The sequence below is a fragment of the Phyllobates terribilis genome, unplaced genomic scaffold (assembly GCF_046119375.1).
Source record: "Phyllobates terribilis strain yellow unplaced genomic scaffold, ASM4611937v1 Scaffold_5__5_contigs__length_657084704, whole genome shotgun sequence".
NCBI lineage: Eukaryota > Metazoa > Chordata > Amphibia > Anura > Dendrobatidae > Phyllobates > Phyllobates terribilis.
The window spans coordinates 61,793,736-61,814,899 of NW_027362765.1; the positions used below are offsets into that span (position 1 = coordinate 61,793,736).

The window sequence follows — 21,164 nt, forward strand, 5'->3', positions numbered from 1 at the left end:
CTCTGTGATCTCCCATAGAGAACTTTGACACCTCTCCAGACCATCCTTAACTCCCCTGCATGTTAATCCACCTCTCTCCACTCTACTCCTCCACCTATGACAATCCGTTACTGGATTCCATTTCCCCAGTGAAACCAGTTTAAATTAATAAAGAATTACTAGTCCATCCATCTGTATCCTCCATACATCTCCAAACTAATCTCCTGGTATCCTTTCAGACATAATGTCTGGTCCTCACTAGACCTGCTTTTCTCACCCAACCGTCTCCAAGACTTTCCCCAAACATTCTCATACTCTGGGATTTAGTGTTTTTAGCACGTCCAGTGGCCTCCCACAAGTGGATGCTTCAGTTGCAACATGAAAACTCATCTCTTCAGGAAAACATACAGCCTGCAATAAACACACGGCTCTGCTTAGTAGTAAACGTATACACGAGGCTCTGCTCCATACACGTTGTACACACACTGGTCCGTACACAAAGTATACACGCAGCTCTGCTCCGTACACTTCGTACACACACGGCTCCGCACACGTCATACACACGCGGCTAAGTACACCTCATACACGCGCGGCTCCGCTCCGTACACCTTATACACGCGCGGCTCCGCTCCGTACACCTCGTACACGCGCGGCTCCGCTCCGTACACCTCGTACACGCGCGGCTCCGCTCCGTACACCTCGTACACGCGCGGCTCCGCTCCGTACACCTCGTACACGCGCGGCTCCGCTCCGTACACCTCGTACACGCGCGGCTCCGCTCCGTACACCTCGTACACGCGCGGCTCCGCTCCGTACACCTCGTACACGCGCGGCTCCGCTCCGTACACCTCGTACACGCGCGGCTCCGCTCCGTACACCTCGTACACGCGCGGCTCCGCTCCGTACACCTCGCACACACACACGGCTCCGCTCCATACACCTCGTACACACGCGGCTCCGCTCCATACACCTCGCACACACACACGGCTCCGCTCCATACACCTCGTACACACACGGCTCCGCTCAGTACACCTCGTACACACGCGACTCCGCTCCGTACACCTCGTACACGCGCGGCTCCGCTCCGTACACCTCGCACACACACACGGCTCCGCTCCATACACCTCGTACACACGCGGCTCCGCTCCATACACGGCTCCGCTCCATACACCTCGTACACACGCGGCTCCGCTCCATACACCTCGTACAAGCGCGGCTCCGCTCCGTACACCTCGTACACACGCGGCTCCGCTCCGTACACCTCGTACACACGCGGCTCCGCTCCGTACACCTCGTACACACGCGGCTCCGCTCCGTACGCCTCGTACACACGCGGCTCCGCTACATCCACACTGTAAACCCCTCCTGACCCCACTCATAAACTTCACCTCATCCAGCACCATGACAACCAGCACAGCAGAGTCCTGCATCCACTGAGGCCCCTGATCATGTGACCCCTGACTCCTCCCCTCCTGTGACCTCACCACAGGTCCTGTGCGCACAGAGCAGCCATATATGTGGTGGCGGCTCTGCAGGTGGAGGTATGTGGTGATCCCCCATTACTATTAACCCCCTCAGTGCTGGTGGCATTTCTATTCTCGTTCCCATATAACTTACTGACAGACGTTTCTTCTCTTTCTCTGGAGCCAGAACTTCTGTTATTTCCCGCTGATGTCGTCGTATGGGGGTTATTTATGGGTCGTGTTTAATAGAAGGTTCATAGAAATTATTAATGAGGTTTATTCCTTCTCTGGGAGAGAAAACATCAGCGATTTCCTTCTCGTCTTCTTCTAAGTCGCCTCCTGCATTGTCACCAATCAGAGCTGCGCTTGGTTCTCCACCATCCCACAGACGATTGTGACATGCAGAAGTAGTGCTGTTGCTTTAAAAGCATTCAGCTAGTATTAGAAGTAACACAAGCACAGGAGACAGGAAGTGTTGTGCTCCAGAAGCATCCAGCAACTAGAGGGGTTAACACAATCACAGGAGAAGGGGAGTGTTTTAGCAGAGCCCCAGGGGGATTGTGGGGAGGTTGTTTACTGTCTGACTGCAGCGGAAGAGAGAGGTGGTGTGTGTTCTGCATCTCACAGAAGCGCCCCTACAAGTGGAAAGGATTCAAGTCAGGAGTGAAGCTAAGCACAGGTCTGGTAGAGTTCCTGAACTAGCAGTGCAGAGTATTGCCAGGCAGAAAGATAAGGACTGGAAGAAATGGTGTCACAGGGATCATCTCCCTCAGCAAACCCCCCCCCCCCCTCCATCTCACTGTGCTGTAAAGAATGCTGTGTTCATTATTGTGCCTTTGCATTAGAATTGTGCTGTCCTGTACTACTGGGAAGACTGTGAACGGCTTTGCTGCTAAGGAAACTACTGTTTGTTACTGGAACCTGTTGCTCATAAGACTTAACTTTCACTGGCTGTGGAGCTTCTTATTTAATGCTACTGTTCTACCATTTATGAGGACTCTTGTCAAGTGTGTCTGGTCAACAAGTGAAACAACCTACGCATCTGTGCCTGAGGGTCAAGACCCCTGTGTGCCTGAGAGAAGCTGCAGCACATGGTCTATGGGCGCCCTGAGTAACGGTTCCCCCAGGATTCCAAAGAATTCATGTAACCGGTCTCGGCCCTATCTGAACCTAGCGGCGTGTGTGTAGCACGATGAATAGACAGAAGCGGACACGTCTCTTGGGGAAACCTCTCTGCGGTTCTATACACCGGACTTGTTTCTCTTGCGGTTTCGTCAGGCGAATTTATAATTGAGACTGTTATACTTAATGACTCCTGTAAATCCCCCTCATGGCTGCTCCAAGGGACTCTCTTAGTTACATCACTCTTCATCTATATTTCTGTGGCCTTAGCGACTCCTGTAGTGATAATCTCCACCACTCCCCGTGTAGACAGCAGATTCTGAGGGACGGACATAAAGCACATGGCGTTCAGGCCGCGCTCCATCTTTATGGCATGTATCCTGCTTTCTTGGTCTTCACCTTCTGATATCGGTGACATATAAGGCAGAATCCTGAGCCCAAATTCAATCCACTCACAATGACACAGTACCAACTGTCAGAAGACCTCTAGGCATAGCTCCCAACCATCCCGATCCAGTGGACCAGTCTGGGATTTGGATCTCTGTCCCGCTGTCCAGGGTGGTGAGCCAAGTGTGCTGTTCTGCACTCACCAGTTTATCACTGCAGAGCATGAACACTGACCATACTGCAGAGCACTGAGTGTCCACTGAGAAGACAGAAGCAGTTAAATAGGTTATCCACTACTATAGAACATGCCCCCCATCGATGTAAACGGTGGAAATAAGATTTTTAACAAATACATTGCACAGTCAACCTTGTGTGTGAGCGGTGCTATCGCTGACCGCTCACAGGTATCACGTGACCCCGGCTGCAGCCGGCTCCGACATCAGCTGATGTCACGTCAAGTTCTGGCTGCATCCGGGTGTGACCCAGTGACGCGCTCCCCACTGATTGATGGGCTGTGGGCTGTTTCCCCGCGAGCCACAGCCCAGCATCCACCGCGCGCTTTCCCAATGAATGCAAGAGAGGGAAATGCGTGACAGCTGCACAGAAATACATCACTCTTTCATGCTGCTATCAGGAGAGATGCTGGGCCAGTCCGTGCACTGTGATGCAATCCTCGCACGAGAAATACGGCTGTGTGGCTGTGTTTTTAGGATGATACTTACCTAATCCTAATATCCAGTACTGCAGACTCAGTTTCCTCTTCCACCTTTTACAACAGGCCTGCAGAGGTGGTGCTATACAATGACGGCACGTGAGTTCACTGACGTCTTGTAAACTGCAGGTCTACAGCTGTCTGCGGCTTACAAGACGGACAGTGATAGAGAATGGCATTTTGGCTCATGGCTTTATCACAGGATTGAACTGTATTAGGGTTATGAGGAGCTCCAGATATTTGAAACTAGTGATGCCCCTGCCAATGCTTAGGAGACAGCCTGAGGCCAGAGAGGAACACCTCTAGGAGACTGAGGAGACAGTCCGAGGGCAGAGAGGAACGCTAAGGAGACAGCATAAAGAAGAGCGCTGGGGAGACAGCCTGAGGGCAGAAAGAAATACTGAGGACACTGAGAAAACAGCCCTTGGGCTTAGAAAAAACAATGAGAAGACAGCCCAAAGACAGAGAGAAGCTCTGAAAAGATGGCCTGAGGGCAGAGAGGAGTACTGAGGAGACAACCTGAGGGCAGAAAGGAGCGCCGAGGAGACAGACTGAGTGCAGAGGACTGCTGAAGAGATGGCCTGAGGATAGAGAAGAGCACTGAGAAGACAGCCCGAGGACAGAGAGGAACGCTGAGGAGACGGCCTGAAGACAAAGATGAGCTCTCAGGAGAAGGCTTAGGACAGAGAGGAGATGGCCTGAGGGCAGAAAGGTGTCCTGAGGAGACAGCACACCAATGAGACGGCCTTAGAGGAGAGAGGAGCGTTGATGAGACAGCCTGAGTGTGGGCAGATAGGAACAAGAACTTAGGTTTGAAATGTGATAGACACCTGGACAGAAAGTTGACAGATCTCATTATAGTCAGTGGGGAAGGTCGAACTCTGCTGTGTATTCGATGGCAAATCATTCAGTAGCTGCTCTCCTCCTATAATGGACAGGACAACAAAAAGGTTTAGCAGTAGTGTGAAAACAGCCTTGAAGGGGTTGTCCATCACTTTCTAAACTTTTCTTAATGTGGCCAAGTGAAAATGAAATGGCAAATGGGTGTGGAGGAGGGTGTGATTAAGGATGTGGCTTAAAATTTTGCTGCGATGCACCACATCTTATGTCTCTCTTTCTCTTCTTCAAAAGTTGAGAGATATGCTCTAGGTAATGCAGATAACTGGTAGAAAAGCAATGGAGACTTACACTATGTGATTGAGTTGTCCAGCTGGAGAAATATAAATATCCAATGAATATGTTGGATCCTCTCCACTTTATTGCTGATGCCCCAATGGTTTTCTCAAGTTTTTGTTTATATCGCTGCAGTGACCATATTTGTTGCCGTGGTGATGCCAGTATATCTGTGATGTGCCTGTTCTGCCAAATTATGCTTCACAGAGATCATGTGCACTACATGCTTCCATCACCGCTGCCACCATTGAGTAGCTGTAATGTTCATGTGAAGGTGCAACATGGAGGAGCTGTTTTCATAAGATATTAAATGTTCAGGTCCATACAAAAGAGAGAGAATTCAACATCTAAACGTTATATTTCATCATATGTTTCCCCCTTTTATCTCCACTAATTGTATTATTACATGAGATCTTTATTACATTGGCTCATCTCTTACCCCTTCAGGTCCCTACAATATTGGATCCTCTCAGTTAAAATCTTTCAGAGAATATTACTAATTGACTCGTTGAAGATGCATAGCAACAGGGACAAGATTATGGAGAGATTATTACACCTCACCCTAGAGATCCTCTTCCGGCTTACTGGAGAGGTGAGAGATTCTGATGACGTCACATTACATCATTCTTATCTATGGGAAAAACAGATGGACAGAACTGGAGAGGTGAGGACTCTGGAAATGTCTGTAGTGAGATTTATTAATGTGTCTCTCCATAATCAGGATTACACAGTAGTGAAGAAGACCTCAAGTGAGCGCTGTCAGAACCATGTGTCTGAGGGATGGGGAAGAACCCTGAGCCCAATCAGGGGGCCTCCACCTCCCCCCCTGATACATGAGGACATCAATGACCAGAAGATCCTAGAACTCACCTACAAGATGATTGAGCTGCTGACTGGAGAGGTGACACTGCTGGGAATGCTGGGACATTATACAGTAACGCTATGAAGGGATCGGGGGATGACTGTATCATTGTATGTGTCAGGTTCCTATAAGGTGTCAGGATGTCACCATCTATTTCTCCATGGAGGAGTGGGAGTATTTAGAAGGACACAAAGATCTGTACAAGGACGTCATGATGGAGGTTCCCCAGCCCCTCACATCACCAGGTAATAGACAGGACTAAATACACACGGCCTATAATTATCTGTATATAAAGAATGAATTCAGTCCCTGTATGTGCTTCCTCCAGTTCTATCCAGTGAGAAGACAACACCAGAGAGATGTCCCCATCCTCTTCTTCCACAGGACTGTAAACAAGAAGATCCCGATGTTCCTCAGCATCATCAGGTAGATGGAGAGAAGGTGTCATGAAATCTCCCCTATGATGTGTAGAAGGGTATGAAGGTCTTGTGTTCAGTCTTGCATTATCTACCAGTGAGTTTCATTGATTCACCAGTCTTTTACAAAGTTTATACTTTCCAATATAAAAAATTGGACCTGTGACCCTGGAATGCAGCAGATAATGAACTGATTAGTTTCCCTTGAAACCAGTTTTCTGTTGCACCATGCTGATGGGCAGGTCACAATTTGGTACAAGCTGAATCCATGTACCCATCCTCTCAGCTGTCAACATTTCAATCAGGTTGGGGAATTTGTAGAAATTGCAAGAAGCTAGAACATCTAACTTGCTTTATATTTGGTAGATATGAGGATACAGCTGATCATAGACATTAGATGTTGTATGGATCTTCTCACTATTTTATGGTTATGGAGACTGCTGGATAGAATTGGAAGCCTACAGGTTGGATTTATACAGGAATTGGAAAGAAATCAAAAGGATGGCCAATGTTTTTGTCTGTCCCTGACCTGAAACCGGCCTATGTCCTATGGTTCATAGCAGATACAGAGGCTGACAATTTCTTTCCATATGCTAAATTACCAATAAATCTTTAAATTGCCTAAGTGAGTGCCATGGTATTTTGCACTATTACTTTGAGGAGCATCCACTACTACAGGACACCAAAGTCTCCTAGCTATGAGTGCCGACCTGAAATTGTGATGAATTTATACAGAAGACCTACAGCTATGTAATAACTACTGCTGTTACGTCAGTTTTGATAGTAATGTTCATTTATGATCTTTTCTGTTCCTCAAACAACTTCTCCCTCTGTCTGTGACTTTTACAATATTTCTTTCAGAGTAAAGATCTGCCCCATATTAATATTATAGAGACATTTGTGACGGGCGATGAGTGGTATAAAGAGGAGATTCCTACAGATAACCACACAGGTGAGTACTGACCATTAAATGCTGAGAAATCACAGATTTTACTCAATTACTGGTATGTAAAATTAGGTGTTTTTTTTACAGTTTGCTCATAGAGATTATTGTGATGTTGATTTTAAGGACAGAAAGATTTTTTCCACATAGAAAATACAGGGCAGAACTGACAAATAGCTGCCAGGGGAACAAGCAGGATTCAGAAAAGGCAGAGGGACAAGAGATTTAATTGCTAACAGTAGATGCATAATGGAAAAGGCCAAAGGATATAACAAGGAGATCTATATTTGCTTCATCGACTACAGCAAAGCCTTCAACTGTGTTGATCACCAGAAACTTTGGATTACCATGGTTTTCCAAACCATCTGATCAGCCTCATTAGGAACCTTTACATCGAACAAAAAGCAGCAGTCCGAACGGAACACAGCCACACGGAATGATTCAAAATAGAGAAAGGCATCAAATAAGGCTGCATCCTGTCACCATCTTTTCAATTTATATGCAGAAGCTATTTTCGGAAAGGCTGGATTTGCCGAAAAAGAAGAAGGAATCAAAATTGCTGGACAAATCATCCAGCAATTTTGGTTGAAATCTGGTGCTGGAGAAGGATGTTATCAATACCATGGATGGCAAGAAGAACAAATCAATTTTGGAACAAATCAAACCAGACATGTCACTCAAAGCAAGGATCACCAAGCTACGACTTGCCTACTTTGGACACATCATAGGAAGACCGCAATCACTGGAGAAGGACATCATGGTTGGAAGAATAGCAGGAACAAGGAAAACCTGCAACCTTATGGATTGATACAATCAAGGTAATGGCAGAGAAGACCCTGATGGACCTATTTAGGCTTGTATAAGATGGATCTTCCTACAGAGCGTTCATCCATCAAGTCGCCATGGCTCGAGAATGAGCTGAAGGCCGTTAAATAATAATAACATGCACCAGACCTACCCAGGACTCAGAAGAGTCCACTCAGAAGAGGTAAGTATGTTACAGTAACCTCTTATAGGATGGTCCACAGGACGAGATTTCGGAGAATATTTGGAATGAAGAATTGTATAGCAGTAATCCTTCCACATAGAAAGGTTAAAATGTCAATTTTAGTCACTTGCTAAAAACCTTCCTACAGGTATGCACTACAGAAAATCACATATATTTATGGTTGCACATCTTGCGCGTTTTGTGCTTGTTCATAGCCTTTAATCATTATGTGGGGAACAAGACCGGCATATAGTGTACTAAAGATTAAATGGTGCATGAATAATCACTTATCCAACAATAGGAAACAGACCGAACAGCACAGAAAGACACAATAATAAGAAAAGAATAATATAAGAAGATGCCAATAGAAGGACATAGGATCAGTCTTATCATTTATACCTTTTGGTACTCGTGTATCAAGAAGATCTAATATCCATTTTGACTCTAGTATTGGACACTTTCTTTTCCAATATTTTTCTTGTGAGGGCTTTTTAATGCTTTTGATGCCAACTACACATAGACACATCACTAGTGTGAACTTGCCAAGAAATGTTGAGGTTCTTTCCCATCCTGCTGTGTTATTTGATTGAGCTCCTGATATGTTCTCTGCCACTCTTTTCTCTAGAGTCCTAGTAGTGTAACTGCTGATATTGTTTATCGCAAGTCACACGTCTCATTAGATACAACAACTGTGCGGTATTGCAGTTTATTAAAAATTCTATTCTGATTACTGACAACAAATATGTTAGGTTTTTTTTCAATAAATTACACAAAATTACATTTCCGAGTGCCACAGGAATAAGAGCCCCTACATAGTGACCAGGTAGCTCTTTTCCCTGATTTCCTCTTCCTTAAATAAACTATGGTGATACCTCACCTGGCAACATACTATACAGTGGTGGCCAAAAGTATTGGCACCCCTGCAATTCTGTCAGATAATACTCAGTTTCTTCCTGAAAATGATTGCAATCACAAATTCTTTGGTATTATTATCTTCATTTAATTTGCTTGCAAGGAAAAAACACAAAAGAGAATGAAGCAAAAATCAAATCATTGATCATTTCACACAAAACTCCAAAAATGGGCCAGACAAAAGTATTGGCACCCTCAGCCTAATACTTGGTTGCACAACCTTTAGCCAAAATAACTGCGAACAACCGCTTCCGGTAACCATCAATGAGTTTCTTACAATGCTCTGCTGGAATTGTAGACCATTCTTCTTTGGCAAACTGCTCCAGGTCCCTGATATTTGAAGGGTGCCTTCTCCAAACTGCCATTTTGAGATCTCTCCACAGGTATTCTATGGGATTCAGGTCTGGACTCATTGCTGGCCACCTTAGAAGTCTCCAGTGCTTTCTCTCAAACCATTTTATAGTGCTTTTGGAAGTGTGTTTTGGGTCATTGTCCTGCTGGAAGACCCATGACCTCTGAGGGAGACCCAGCTTTCTCACACTGGGCCCTACATTATGCTGCAAAATTTGTTGGTAGTTTTCAGACTTCATAATGCCATGCACACGGTCAAGCAGTCCAGTGCCAGAGGCAGCAAAGCAACCCCAAAACATCAGGTAACTTCCGCCATGTTTGACTGTAGGGACCGTGCTCTTTTCTTTGAATGCCTCTTTTTTTTCCTGTACACTCTATGTTGATGTCTTTTCCCAAAAAGCTCTACTTTTGTCTCATCTGACCAGAGAACATTCTTCTAAAATGTTTTAGGCTTTCTCAGGTAAGTTTTGGAAAACTCCAGCCTGGCTTTTTTATGTCTCTGGGTAAGAAGTGGGGTCTTCCTGGGTATCCTACCATACAGTCCCTTTTCATTCAGACGCCGACGGATAGTACGGGTTGACACTGTTGTACCCTCAGACTGCAGGGCAGCTTGAACTTGTTTAGATGTTAGTCGAGGTTCTTTATCCACGATCCGCACAATCTTGCGTTGAAATCTCTCGTCAATTTTTCTTTTCCGTCCACATCTAGGGAGGTTAGCCATGGGCTTTAAACTTCTTGATGACACTGCGCACGGAAGACACAGGAACATTCAGGTCTTTGGAGATGGACTTGTAGTCTTGAGATTGCTCATGCTTCCTCACAATTTGGTTTCTCAAGTCCTCAGACAGTTCTTTGGTCTTCTTTCTTTTCTCCATGCTCAATGTGGTACACACAAGGACACAGGACAGAGGTTGAGTCAACTTTAATCCATGTTAACTGGCTGCAAGCGTGATTTAGTTATTGCCAACACCTGTTAGGTGCCACAGGTAAGTTACAGGTGCTGTTAATTACACGAATTAGAGAAGCATCACATGATTCTTCAAACAGTGCCAATACTTCTGTCCACCCCCTTTTTTAGGTTTGGTGTGGAATTATATCCAATTTGGCTTTAGGACAATTCTTTTTGTGTTTTTTCATTGAAGACAAATTAAATTAAGATAATGCCAAAGAATTTGTGATTGCAATCATTTTCAGGAAGAAACTGAGTATTATCTGACAGAATTGCAGGGGTGCCAATACTTTTGGCCACCACTGTATATCAGTATCAATTATTTTTTAAAGCGAGCCTAGCCACATGACTTGGGATAAAAGCCAAACCATAATCTCTATTTTCAGACACGTGTTTTGGGGTGTTGCCCCTCCTCAGTGCAAAGCAGGAGATTTGAATTCGATGTATGAGAGGCCTCTGATTGGATAGAGATTCAGGTTTGGCCTTTATCCGAAGTCTTGTTGCATGGCTCGTTATAGGATCGAAATTGGCTTTTAGGATTGCTATTTCCAATAGGTGGTACTAAAGTTCAAGTCCTCTCTAAAGAAATAATTTGCATATTTAATTTCCCAAAGGAGCATTGCATGGCTTATTAGGCTATGTGCCCACGATGCAGAAATGCTCCGTATTTTTCCTGAGCGTTTCTGCATCTCCCTGGCAGAAAAAACGTGCGTTTTTTCAGCCAGGGACAAGCGTTTGTCACACATTTTGCACATGCGATTTCGCATGCGGGTTGTCAAGCGCTTTCCAAGCGATTCTAGCATCACTTGGAAAGTGCTTGACAACTTGGTCACACTATATAAATCCATGCAACCGGCATGGATTTTATATACTGTGCACACAGCATAGTGGGCACACAGCCTAAGTCTCCTTCCACTGGCATGTCACTCTTCACAAGGAGAAATGTTCTCCCCTAGACTCAAATCAGAGGTTTCTCAGAGCCAAATCAGACCTCTTTCTTTGCAATAAGGAGGGGTAAACCCCCGAATCACGTATCTGCAAATACAGATTTTGGTTTGGCTTTTATCCTAAGTAATGTGGCAAGGCTCATTAAAGCGTCAACATTGACTTTTAGGATTGCTACTTCCAATAGGTGGCACTAGAGTTCAAGACATCTTCCTGTCTGAATTGAACTGTAGAAATGTTTATGTTATAAAATATTTAGTAATATATTTGAATTACAGTTATATATTTTCAAAGAAGTGTTTTTAAAAAAATTAAAGAATGTATTTCATTATCTTTTTTTGGCAGATGACTGGACCATGAGCTCAGAGAAATATCTGATATTTTCAGATTTTAAAGCAGATGATCATGATATCACATCCGATATATATGAAGGCCATACCATTATTTCAGATATACCCTCAGATCTTCACACTAAAGATTTATCATTTGATCCTTTTGAACAGGTTCTATCTACTGATTCATCACAGACTGATAAATATGACAAAAGGAATGGTGAACATCAAAGAACTCACATGAAAAGGAAGACATTTTCATGTTCAGTATGTGGGAAATATTTTACAGACAAATCAGCTCTTGTTAGACATCAGAGAATTCACACCGGGGAGAAGCCATTTTCATGTTCAGAATGTGGTAAAAGTTTTACACAGAAGTCATATCTTGTTACACATCATAGAATTCACACAGGGGAGAAACCATTTTCATGTTCAGAATGTGATAAAAGTTTTACAAAGAAATCATATCTTGTTGAACATCATAGAATTCACACAGGGGAGAAGCCGTTTTCATGTTCAGAATGTGGGAGTTGTTGTTCTACAAAATCTGATCTTGTTAAACATCAGAGAAGTCACACTGGAGAGAAGCCATTTTCATGTTCAGAATGTGGGAAATATTTCGCAGAGAAATCAACACTTCTTAGACATCTGAGAATTCATACAGGAGAGAAGCGATTCTCATGTTCAGAATGTGGGAAAGGTTTTACAGAGAAATCAACTCTTGTTCGACATCATAGAATTCATAGAGGGGAGAAGCCATTTTCATGTTCGGAATGTGGGAAATGTTTTACAGATAAATCAGCTCTAGTTAGACATCAGAGAAATCTCACAGAGGAGAAGCTGCTTTCATGTTCAAAATATGGGAAATGTTTTCCCAATACATTAAATTTTGTTACAAGTCACACAGGGAAAAAGTAAATATGTTCAGAATGTGGGGAAAGTTTTATCTACAAACTTAACCCCTTCCCTACATCCAGTGTATATGTATGGTGCAAGTCAGAAGCAGATGTATGGAGTGGGCATAGAGACTGATACCGCCCCATTCCCAGCAGATGATGGCTGTGTTATTCAGCCATCAGCTGCCTTCAGTATCAGTGAATGCCTCTGCCTGCTGCTATCTTCTTAAATACTGCTGTCAAACTCTGACAGCGACATTTAAAGCGCACAAACCGGTTGGTGCCGTTCCACGTGCCCATCCTCCCTCTCTTTATCCTGGTTCCAATGGATTACTACGGAGTGCCATTGAAATGCCAGAATTTTGTTTTTTCGGTCACCACAATTCGGCAATAAGATGCAATAAGGGGCAATCAAATATTTTATATATTCCAAAATGGTATCAATAAAATGGTCAGCTAGGCCACAAAAAACAAGCCCTCCCAATCAATGGAAAAATAAAAAGTTACAGATTTCAGAAAATGGCAACATAGACAAGATTTTTTTTATTTACCCCTAAAATAATATAAAACTATATAAGGTTGGTTTTGATGTAATTGTACTGATGTAGAATCATGATACGAGATCATATTTACTGCACAATGATCACAGTTCAGCACGGTGGCTCAGTGGTTAGCACTGTTGCCTTGCAGCATTGGGATCCTGGGTTCAAATCCCAAAAAGGACAACATATGCCAGGACTTTCTATGTTCTCCATGTGTTTGCGTGGATTTCTTCTGGATTCTCCACACTCCAAAGACATATTAATAAGGAATGTACGGTTATGTGCAAAATAATAGCAGTCTAACATCACTAATGTGTTTAATTACTATTTTGGTAAAAAAAAGATATTAGTGCGGGGTTCAATTAGTGGGGTCATTCATTCTGTGAAGAAATAGGTGTCAATTATGGCCTTTATTTAAAGGAGGAGGGCAGCAAATGTTGTTCCTACTTATTTTAGCTCTTGCTCTGTGAGTAAAATGGCTCATTCAAGACATTGTACTGAAGTACAAAGAACTTTGATGATGAAGTCATTCAAAACTACAAAAAAAAATAAAGCTCTCATTTGCTTGAATGTGTTTTGCCTGTTCGTTGGAATGATTCTAAACATCTTACACTGATCCCTTTTTGTCGATATGTTGTTTATGTCCACAGGACCTTTTGCATTTGATGATTTTACTCTGCCACATGATTTTCGGGATAATCTCATGAAAAAGCCCCAAAACTTTGACAGTTTTTGAAATAGTGGACCCAGCTAATCTAGCATGTACAAACCTACATAATGCAAAATTGCTCAGAATTCTTTTTCCCCCATTTTAAAGTGGATGCACTTTAAAATGGGGGAACTGCAGAATGTGAAACTTTATCACTTGATCTTATATTGCAGTATGGGGTAACATGTATAATTTCTATGTAGGGGAACTCTAGTTTTGACTGGACAGATGTCTTAGGAGGTTATCCATCACTTTGCTTATTTTTTGCTATGAGGCTAAGAACTTCCAGGCAAGTAGATAACTATCTGCCTGTTATGCATGGTGCCAATCTCTGCCGACTCGGAGCAGTTACAGATCGCTCCTGGCTGTGAATCTGCTTCTTCGTTTGACTTCATGTCCACAGAGCAGCTCTTCTGGTCTTGTCTGTTGACAGAGCGACACTGGTGATGTCATTCTGATTGACAGCTGTGAGTCAGCGTGTCAATTAGGTAAAGGTGAATCAGGTGTCAATGAATATGACATGGGTAGTGACGCCCCCTCCACAGGGCAGGGCGGAAGAGGAGGAACTGCTCTGTCGACGTGACATCACCAGAAGCTGCACAATTGCAGCAAGAGCTGCCGATAACCTCTCTGATCCGACAGAGATCACAGTCAGGCAGTACAGACAGGTAGTTGGAACCTTGTTAGCTTGTTTTCCTCAGGCAAAGTGAGTGAAAAAAAGAGATTTAACTGACTATGAAAACTTGTAACAATTTTTAAGTCTGTAAGAGGGATGCAGCACTCTTAAAAATTTCTAAGATATTATTACATGATCACAGAATCAACAAAAGTTTTGTTGTAAATAGTCAATAGGGTCGCAAAAGCTGTGTTGATATATTAAGACGTACATTACCTGTTAAAGATTTAAGAAGAACCAAACGTGAAGTGACCAGAAAGTCATTTTTCAGTGCTGTCATATTCCAGAACTGCAACTTACCTAGAGGTCCAGCATTACTTACATGGCCAATGTAAAGAAGGCTAAAACCCGACCACCACTGAACAAGTCACAGAAGTTAAAATGTCAAAAAATATCTGAATAAAAATTTTTCATTAGTTTTATGGACTGATGAGATGAGAATGACTCTTGACAGACCAAATAGATGGGCCCGTGTTTGGATCAGTAACAAGTAGGGATGAGCGAACCCAAACTGTAAAGTTTGGGGTTCATACCGGACACATAGAAAAAGAGGATTGCTACTTCCAATAGGTGGCGCTATAGAGTACAACTCCTCTTTTTCTCTGAAGAGGCAATTTGCATATTAAATTTCCCAGAGGAGCATTGCATGGCGAATAAGCCTCCTTAACTTGACGTGCCAGATCCTATTATTAAAAGTGGAATTCAGTTTATTATTGCTATTCATGACATATTGCACATATGGCCAATTTATCAAATTGTTTTGCCAGAATTTGACTTTTGCTGTATGTATACCAGTCCAGCACCACCATTTTGCAGGGTAGGCGGAGCATCACAGAGAGGGACTTGACCGTGACTGAGCACAGCCAACAGAGTTGTCATAATTTTTTAAAACTATATGCATTACAAATCCAGCCAGACAAGTCACTTAAATAAAGGATCTCCAAGACTTGCCTACTTTGGACACATCATACGAAGAGAGCAATCACAGGAGAAGGACATCATGGTAGGAAGAATAGAAGGAAGAGGGCAAAGATGAAGACCAGCAACCTGATAGCTTGTGTAAGGTGGCGGTGTTCACACGGTGCAGTAACTGAGGCAGTGACCCAAGCAAGTCCAACATAAACAGCTTTATTCAGCTACTCACGGGTAAACAGAAAAGTCCTCCGGTTCACAGCCGGGTTAACGTGAGTCCTTAAACAACGGTTGCCGTGGGCAACGGCTGCGCCGGGCCTGGTGCAGAGCCTTCCCAGGCGTGGATTCAGCTGCTCACAGGCTCACCAAGCTTTCCTGTTATGTTTCTAGCAGGTCCCAATACTGAACAACACTACTCCTTAATGCAGGATTTTTAAAGGACCTGTGGCAAGAGCCACTGGAAAACCCGGGTTGAAGGGAGTAGGCCACCCCACTGCCTTCCTGTAACCTCCTCCAAGAAATGAAGGCCCTGCCGGGTTTTACTAATCTGCCTTAGCCAGGTAGCCTGACCAGGTCAATGCTCACCTTCATTCCTGCACTGCAGCCGCAGGTGAGTTTGTGACTGCAATGCACTCCAATGGATTTAATAGGTCTCTGTACACATTCTGGGGAATATATACCATCCCTCATATACAATCCCGGTCACTGCCTCACACTTGATACTATCAACATAATGGCAGTGAAAACTCTGGTGGCCCTATCTAGGCTTGCATAAAATCAATCTGTCTACAGATCGTTCATCCATCAAGCTGCCATGGCTCGAGGTTGAGCCAAAGGCCGTTAAAATGAAAAATATGTATTTTTAGGAGATAGTCTTTACTTTTCTTTTAATATTTTTTATTCCCCATCCAGTGCATCAGGAGGACTTCACGATAATTCTTATATAAAATATAGAGGTTTATTGAGTAGTTATTGTAGAAAAATACAGAATACGTGAAGACGTTATAGTAAGATAGTCCAGCAATAGTTATCAGTCCATTAAATTGGTTGTAGAGAATATTTCACTCATCTTTCCAGGAGTTCTGAATGGACAGTGAAAACTTGTGATGACTGTGATTGTCCGGAAGAGCAGCAGCCCCCTCGTTCTCATGTAATGTTATATGTACACGCATAGGCGGATTATAATGAGGGCAATCTGGACTACCGCCTGGGGCCTCGGGCCTCCAGGGGGCCCGGGCCTCCGGGGTGTCTATGGCCAGATTGCCCTCATTATATGTGTGGCGCCACGGCACATACCGGCAGTCAGTGGTGGGGGGGCCCCCGGACCGCTCCCCAGCTACTTCTTCGGCCAGGCCAGCACTGCAGCTGTTAACTTCCCTGTGCTGGCCCGGCCGCGTCACAGCTAGGAGACACGGCCCTTTGCGCGGCCGTGTCTCCAAGCTGTGACGTCACGCAGTGCGCGCCCGGCCTGCACTGCTGCACCGGAGAGGAGCAGGAGGACTGGAGCCGGGGGATGGTGAGTGTGTGTGTGTGAGTGAGTGAGTGTAAGTGAGTGAGTGTGTGTGTGTGTGCAGGCAGATATCATTGTGTGATGTCTGTTTATATGTATTTTTGTGTTTCAAATGTGTTTATGCGTGTATGTATATGTCCGTATATGTTTGTGTGTGCGTGACTGCGTGCGGCCTCCCACTGTGTATAGATGGCTACGTGTGGCCTCCCGCTGTGTATAGATGGCTGCGTGCGGCCTCCCGCTGTGTATAGATGGCTACGTGCGGCCTCCCGCTGTGTATAGATGGCTACGTGTGGCCTCCCGCTGTGTATAGATGGCTATGTGGGCCTCCTGCTGTGTATAGATGGCTACGTGCGGCCTCCCGCTGTGTATAGATGGCTACGTGTGGCCTCCCGCTGTGTATAGATGGCTACGTGTGGCCTCCCGCTGTGCATAGATGGCTACGTGCGGCCTCCCGCTGTGTATAGATGGCTACGTGCGGCCTCCCGCTGTGTATAGATGGCTACGTGCGGCCTCCCGCTGTGCATAGATGGCTACGTGCGGCCTCCCGCTGTGTATAGATGGCTACGTGCGGCCTCCCGCTGTTTATAGATGGCTACGTGTGGCCTCCTGCCGTGTATAGATGGCTACGTGCGGCCTCCCGCTGTGTATAGATGGCTACGTGCGGACTCCCGCCGTGTATAGATGGCGCCGTGCGGCCTCCCGCCGTGTATAGTTGGCTACGTGTGCTCAATATTGAGTCATACAATTAATGTAAGGCTATGTGCTCACGATGCAGAAATGCTCCGGATTTTTTTTGAGCGTTTCTGCATCTCCCTGGCAGAAAAAACGCATGCGGATTGTACATGCGTTTTTCCTGCCAGGGACAAGCGGAAGTGAAGCGTTCTTCACATGCATTTCCGCATGTGGGTTGACAAGCGCTTTCCAAGCGATTTTAGCATCACTTGGAAAGTGCTTGACAACTTGGTCACACTATATAAATCCATGCAACCAGCATGGATTTATATAGTGTGACTGTAAAAGAATGCTAAAAAATAAATATATAATTACCTTCTGATGGCCTGCCGACGTCAGTGGTCCCGTGACCCGTCACATGACTAAATGACATCACGGCAGGTCCTTTTCAGACCATCGCGAGCTGCCGGCAAGCCAGGACGCATCGGATAAAGACACCGGTGGCCATCAGAAGATAAGTATAATATTTATTTTTTATTTTATTCTTTTTTTACAGGTTCTATGGTACCCGGGTCCAGAGAAGAGTCTCTTCTTCTCCAAACCCGGGTACCATCCGCACATTGAAACGCTTGGATTCCGCATGTACAGATGCAGTGATGCTGATTCCATGCGTTCCAATGCAAGTCAATGGCGGCAAAAACGCAGCAATTACGCAAAATAATTGGTAATGCTGCGGATTTTTCCGCAATGATAATCCGCAGCGGAAATGCAGATTATCTTTGGGGAACATGGCAGACCTTCTACCAAGCGTTTTTTAAGCGTTTCTGCAGCGGAAACACTTAAAAAACGCAGAGTGGGCATGACTCGCCCCCTGGGCCGTGGGGTACCCGGAACCGGGCTTCTGTACGATGCTGGGGGTAGTAGTGGCAACCCGATCCCGTGGCTCAGGGTGGTCAGACCAAATTGTGGCAGTCTATTTATCAGTGTTTTGAATGTCCGACTACGCCACCCGTGGATTGCGGTCAGGGATAACCGCTGCTGCAAGGCAGACCGCTGAGGCTGGTGTTGGTGTGCAGCACAGGGGTAGGATAACTCCCCACGGGAAGAGTGTAGCCTCAGGGCAGTGTAGGTGGATGCTGGGGGTGATAGTGCCGGCCGCAATAGTAAAAGTTCAGAGCCCGTTTCAAAACAGTTCTGGGTCTTTATTGTAGATGTTATTAATGACCCAACAGCAGTACCGGTTAGGAATGGGCCTGGGTATCTGAGAGCATTCGGGCGAGCCCCACTGGTCAGGGTGAGTGTGTAGGCCTACCGTTCTCTCTATGCTCTTTCTGACTATCCCCCCCTCTTCGTGGTGTAATAGCCCACTTCCCTGAGCTGGCCGTGTACTTCTCGCCTATATGGCTTGCGACTCGGGCCTTGGGTATCTTTTGCTTTCTCCTCGCTGTACTGGTCCCTCTGTGTGGATGAGCCTCCAGGCTTCTTAGGCCAAGGGACCTGAAATCCCTCGCGGGTTGGTTCTTTGCTGCTGGGAATGATAACCCGGACAGCCTCAGACCCCAATGTCTGGTTAGATTGATTCTCTGCCAGGACCGGCTCTCGTCGCCTCTGTCCCTGGCTTGCAGTTCCTCCTCTGCCTCACGGACTCCTCAGCTGCTGCTGACCTGTCCCTCTTCTCTGAGAACCCTTCTGGTCACTTCAGAAGTGGGTTCTGGTCTCCCTAACCCTGCCCCAGTTCCAGCTTTTATAGGGCAGCCAGCTCCCCCTACTGGCCTGGGACAGGAGGTGCTGCATGCTAATTGTCCCTAACCAGGGAACCTCCCTCCTGCTCTCAGACACAGCCTTTATTATTTGTGGCATCCAGGCCTGGGGTGACACAGGCACACAGCCTAAAAAAATTATTATAATTAATATTGTGCCAAATTAATTTCACGTGAACTATCACATGATCTATCACAGGGGATCATGTGACATGTGATACATCAGGTATGTGGGTTGGGTGGGGGGGGCACGCCTTCTAAACTGCCTGGGGCCCTTGCTACTCTTAATCCACCCCTGTGTACACGTTAAAACCAACCATCTACTGTCCATCTTTGGCATCCTGAGTCCTATTTTATGATGCTACCATTCACCCAAGCTAAGCATATTAGTTGGCAGAATCTTCCATGAGTAGGGCTTTGTACGGCATTGAAGACTAATAATATTATTTGATTTGAGTTAATATTTAACAAATTTCAATACGAAAATATATTTCTAACAAAATATTTCTTCCTGTGCCTCATTGCAAGCTCACGATCCTCACTGCAGATCTTCCGTTCTAGACCTTTGTGTCGTGAGGAGACCAGAATGGAGTTTCTATGAGGAAATCCTATAATCTAGTCACATCACTGACGAACTGTATACATTGCTCCTGTGAGAGTGTCCCTTCAGTAGCTGCACTGTAGTCTCCTCAGCAGGGCCGGCGTCAGCACCCGGCGCACCCGGGCAAATGCCGGGGCCCTGAGCAGGCAGAGGGGCCCACTGGCGGTCGCGCACCCCGCTGGGCTATGGGCGGAGGAGAGCGGTGTCAGCGCCCGCCCTTCTCCGCCGCTTGCTCAGGGCCCCGGCAGCCCGATACTTACCTCTCCCCGTGCCTCCGCAGATCAGCTGTCTTCCTGCTCTGCGCTCCCTGTGACGTCTCAGGTCAGAGGGCGCGGTGACGTCTTTACACCGCGCCCTCCCCTGAGCCATCACAGGGAGCTCTGAGCGGGAAGACGCCGACAACGCTGGAGTTCGGAGCCGAGCAGCGAGCGGCGGGCAGCAGGCAGCAGGTGAGGAGAAGGGAGGTGAGTATTTGATTTTTTTTTTTTTTTTTAATGTATGGAGGCATGGGGCATTATAAGGGGGGGGGGCATCCTGCATGGGGCATTATAAGGTGGGGAACAGCCTGCATGGGGCATTATAAGGTGGGGAACAGCCTGCATGGGGCATTATAAAGAGGGGGGGATTCCTGCTTGGGGCATTATAATGAGGAGGGGTGACAGCCTGCATGGGGCATTATAAGGTGGGGACCAGCCTGCATGGGGCATTATAAGGTGGGGAACAGCCTGCATGGGGCATTATAAAGAGAGGGGGGACATCCTGCATGGGGCATTATAAGGTGGGGAACAGCCTGCATGGGGCATTATAAGGTGGGGAACAGCCTGCATGGGGCATTATAAAGAGGGGGGGATTCCTGCTTGGGGCATTATAATGAGGAGGGGTGACAGCCTGCATGGGGCATTATAAGGTGGGGACCAGCCTGCATGGGGCATTATAAGGTGGGGAACAGCCTGCACGGGGCATTATAAAGAGAGGGGGGACATCCTGCATGGGGCATTATAAGGTGGGGAACAGCCTGCATGGGGCATTATAAGGTGGGGAACAGCCTGCATGGGGCATTATAAAGAGAGGGGGGACATCCTGCATGGGGCATTATAAGGTGGGGAACAGCCTGCATGGGGCATTATAAGGTGGGGAACAGCCTGCATGGGGCATTATAAAGAGGGGGGGATTCCTGCTTGGGGCATTATAATGAGGAGGGGTGACAGCCTGCATGGGGCATTATAAGGTGGGGACCAGCCTGCATGGGGCATTATAAGGTGGGGAACAGCCTGCACGGGGCATTATAAAGAGAGGGGGGACATCCTGCATGGGGCATTATAAGGTGGGGAACAGCCTGCATGGGGCAT

The 21,164-nt window shown here is 45.9% G+C and overlaps 2 protein-coding genes across 2 annotated transcripts in view; both read left to right on the forward strand.

The window, feature by feature from the left end:
• Positions 1-1,457: 1,457 nt before the first annotated feature.
• The window catches only part of LOC141272037 (uncharacterized), a 234,212-nt gene continuing 214,505 nt past the window's right edge, over positions 1,458-21,164 (forward strand). The window contains exons 1-4 of the mRNA XM_073682327.1: positions 1,458-1,520; positions 5,284-5,428; positions 5,558-5,737; positions 5,820-5,943. Of these exons, the coding sequence (XP_073538428.1) occupies positions 1,495-1,520; positions 5,284-5,428; positions 5,558-5,737; positions 5,820-5,943 (475 nt within the window). The 5' untranslated portion in view covers positions 1,458-1,494. The remainder of the gene's footprint in view (positions 1,521-5,283; positions 5,429-5,557; positions 5,738-5,819; positions 5,944-21,164) is intronic.
• LOC141272027 (uncharacterized) lies at positions 10,177-13,658 on the forward strand. Its single transcript, XM_073682312.1, has 2 exons — positions 10,177-10,294; positions 11,548-13,658. The coding sequence occupies exon 2, from the start codon at positions 11,559-11,561 to the stop codon at positions 12,450-12,452; it is 894 nt and encodes a 297-aa protein (XP_073538413.1). The 5' UTR covers positions 10,177-10,294; positions 11,548-11,558; the 3' UTR covers positions 12,453-13,658.

What these genes read in the sequence shown, in the direction of transcription:
- LOC141272027 (XM_073682312.1), top strand. Translation starts at nt 11,559, where the DNA reads ATGAGCTCAGAGAAATATCTGATATTTTCAGATTTTAAAGCAGATGAT.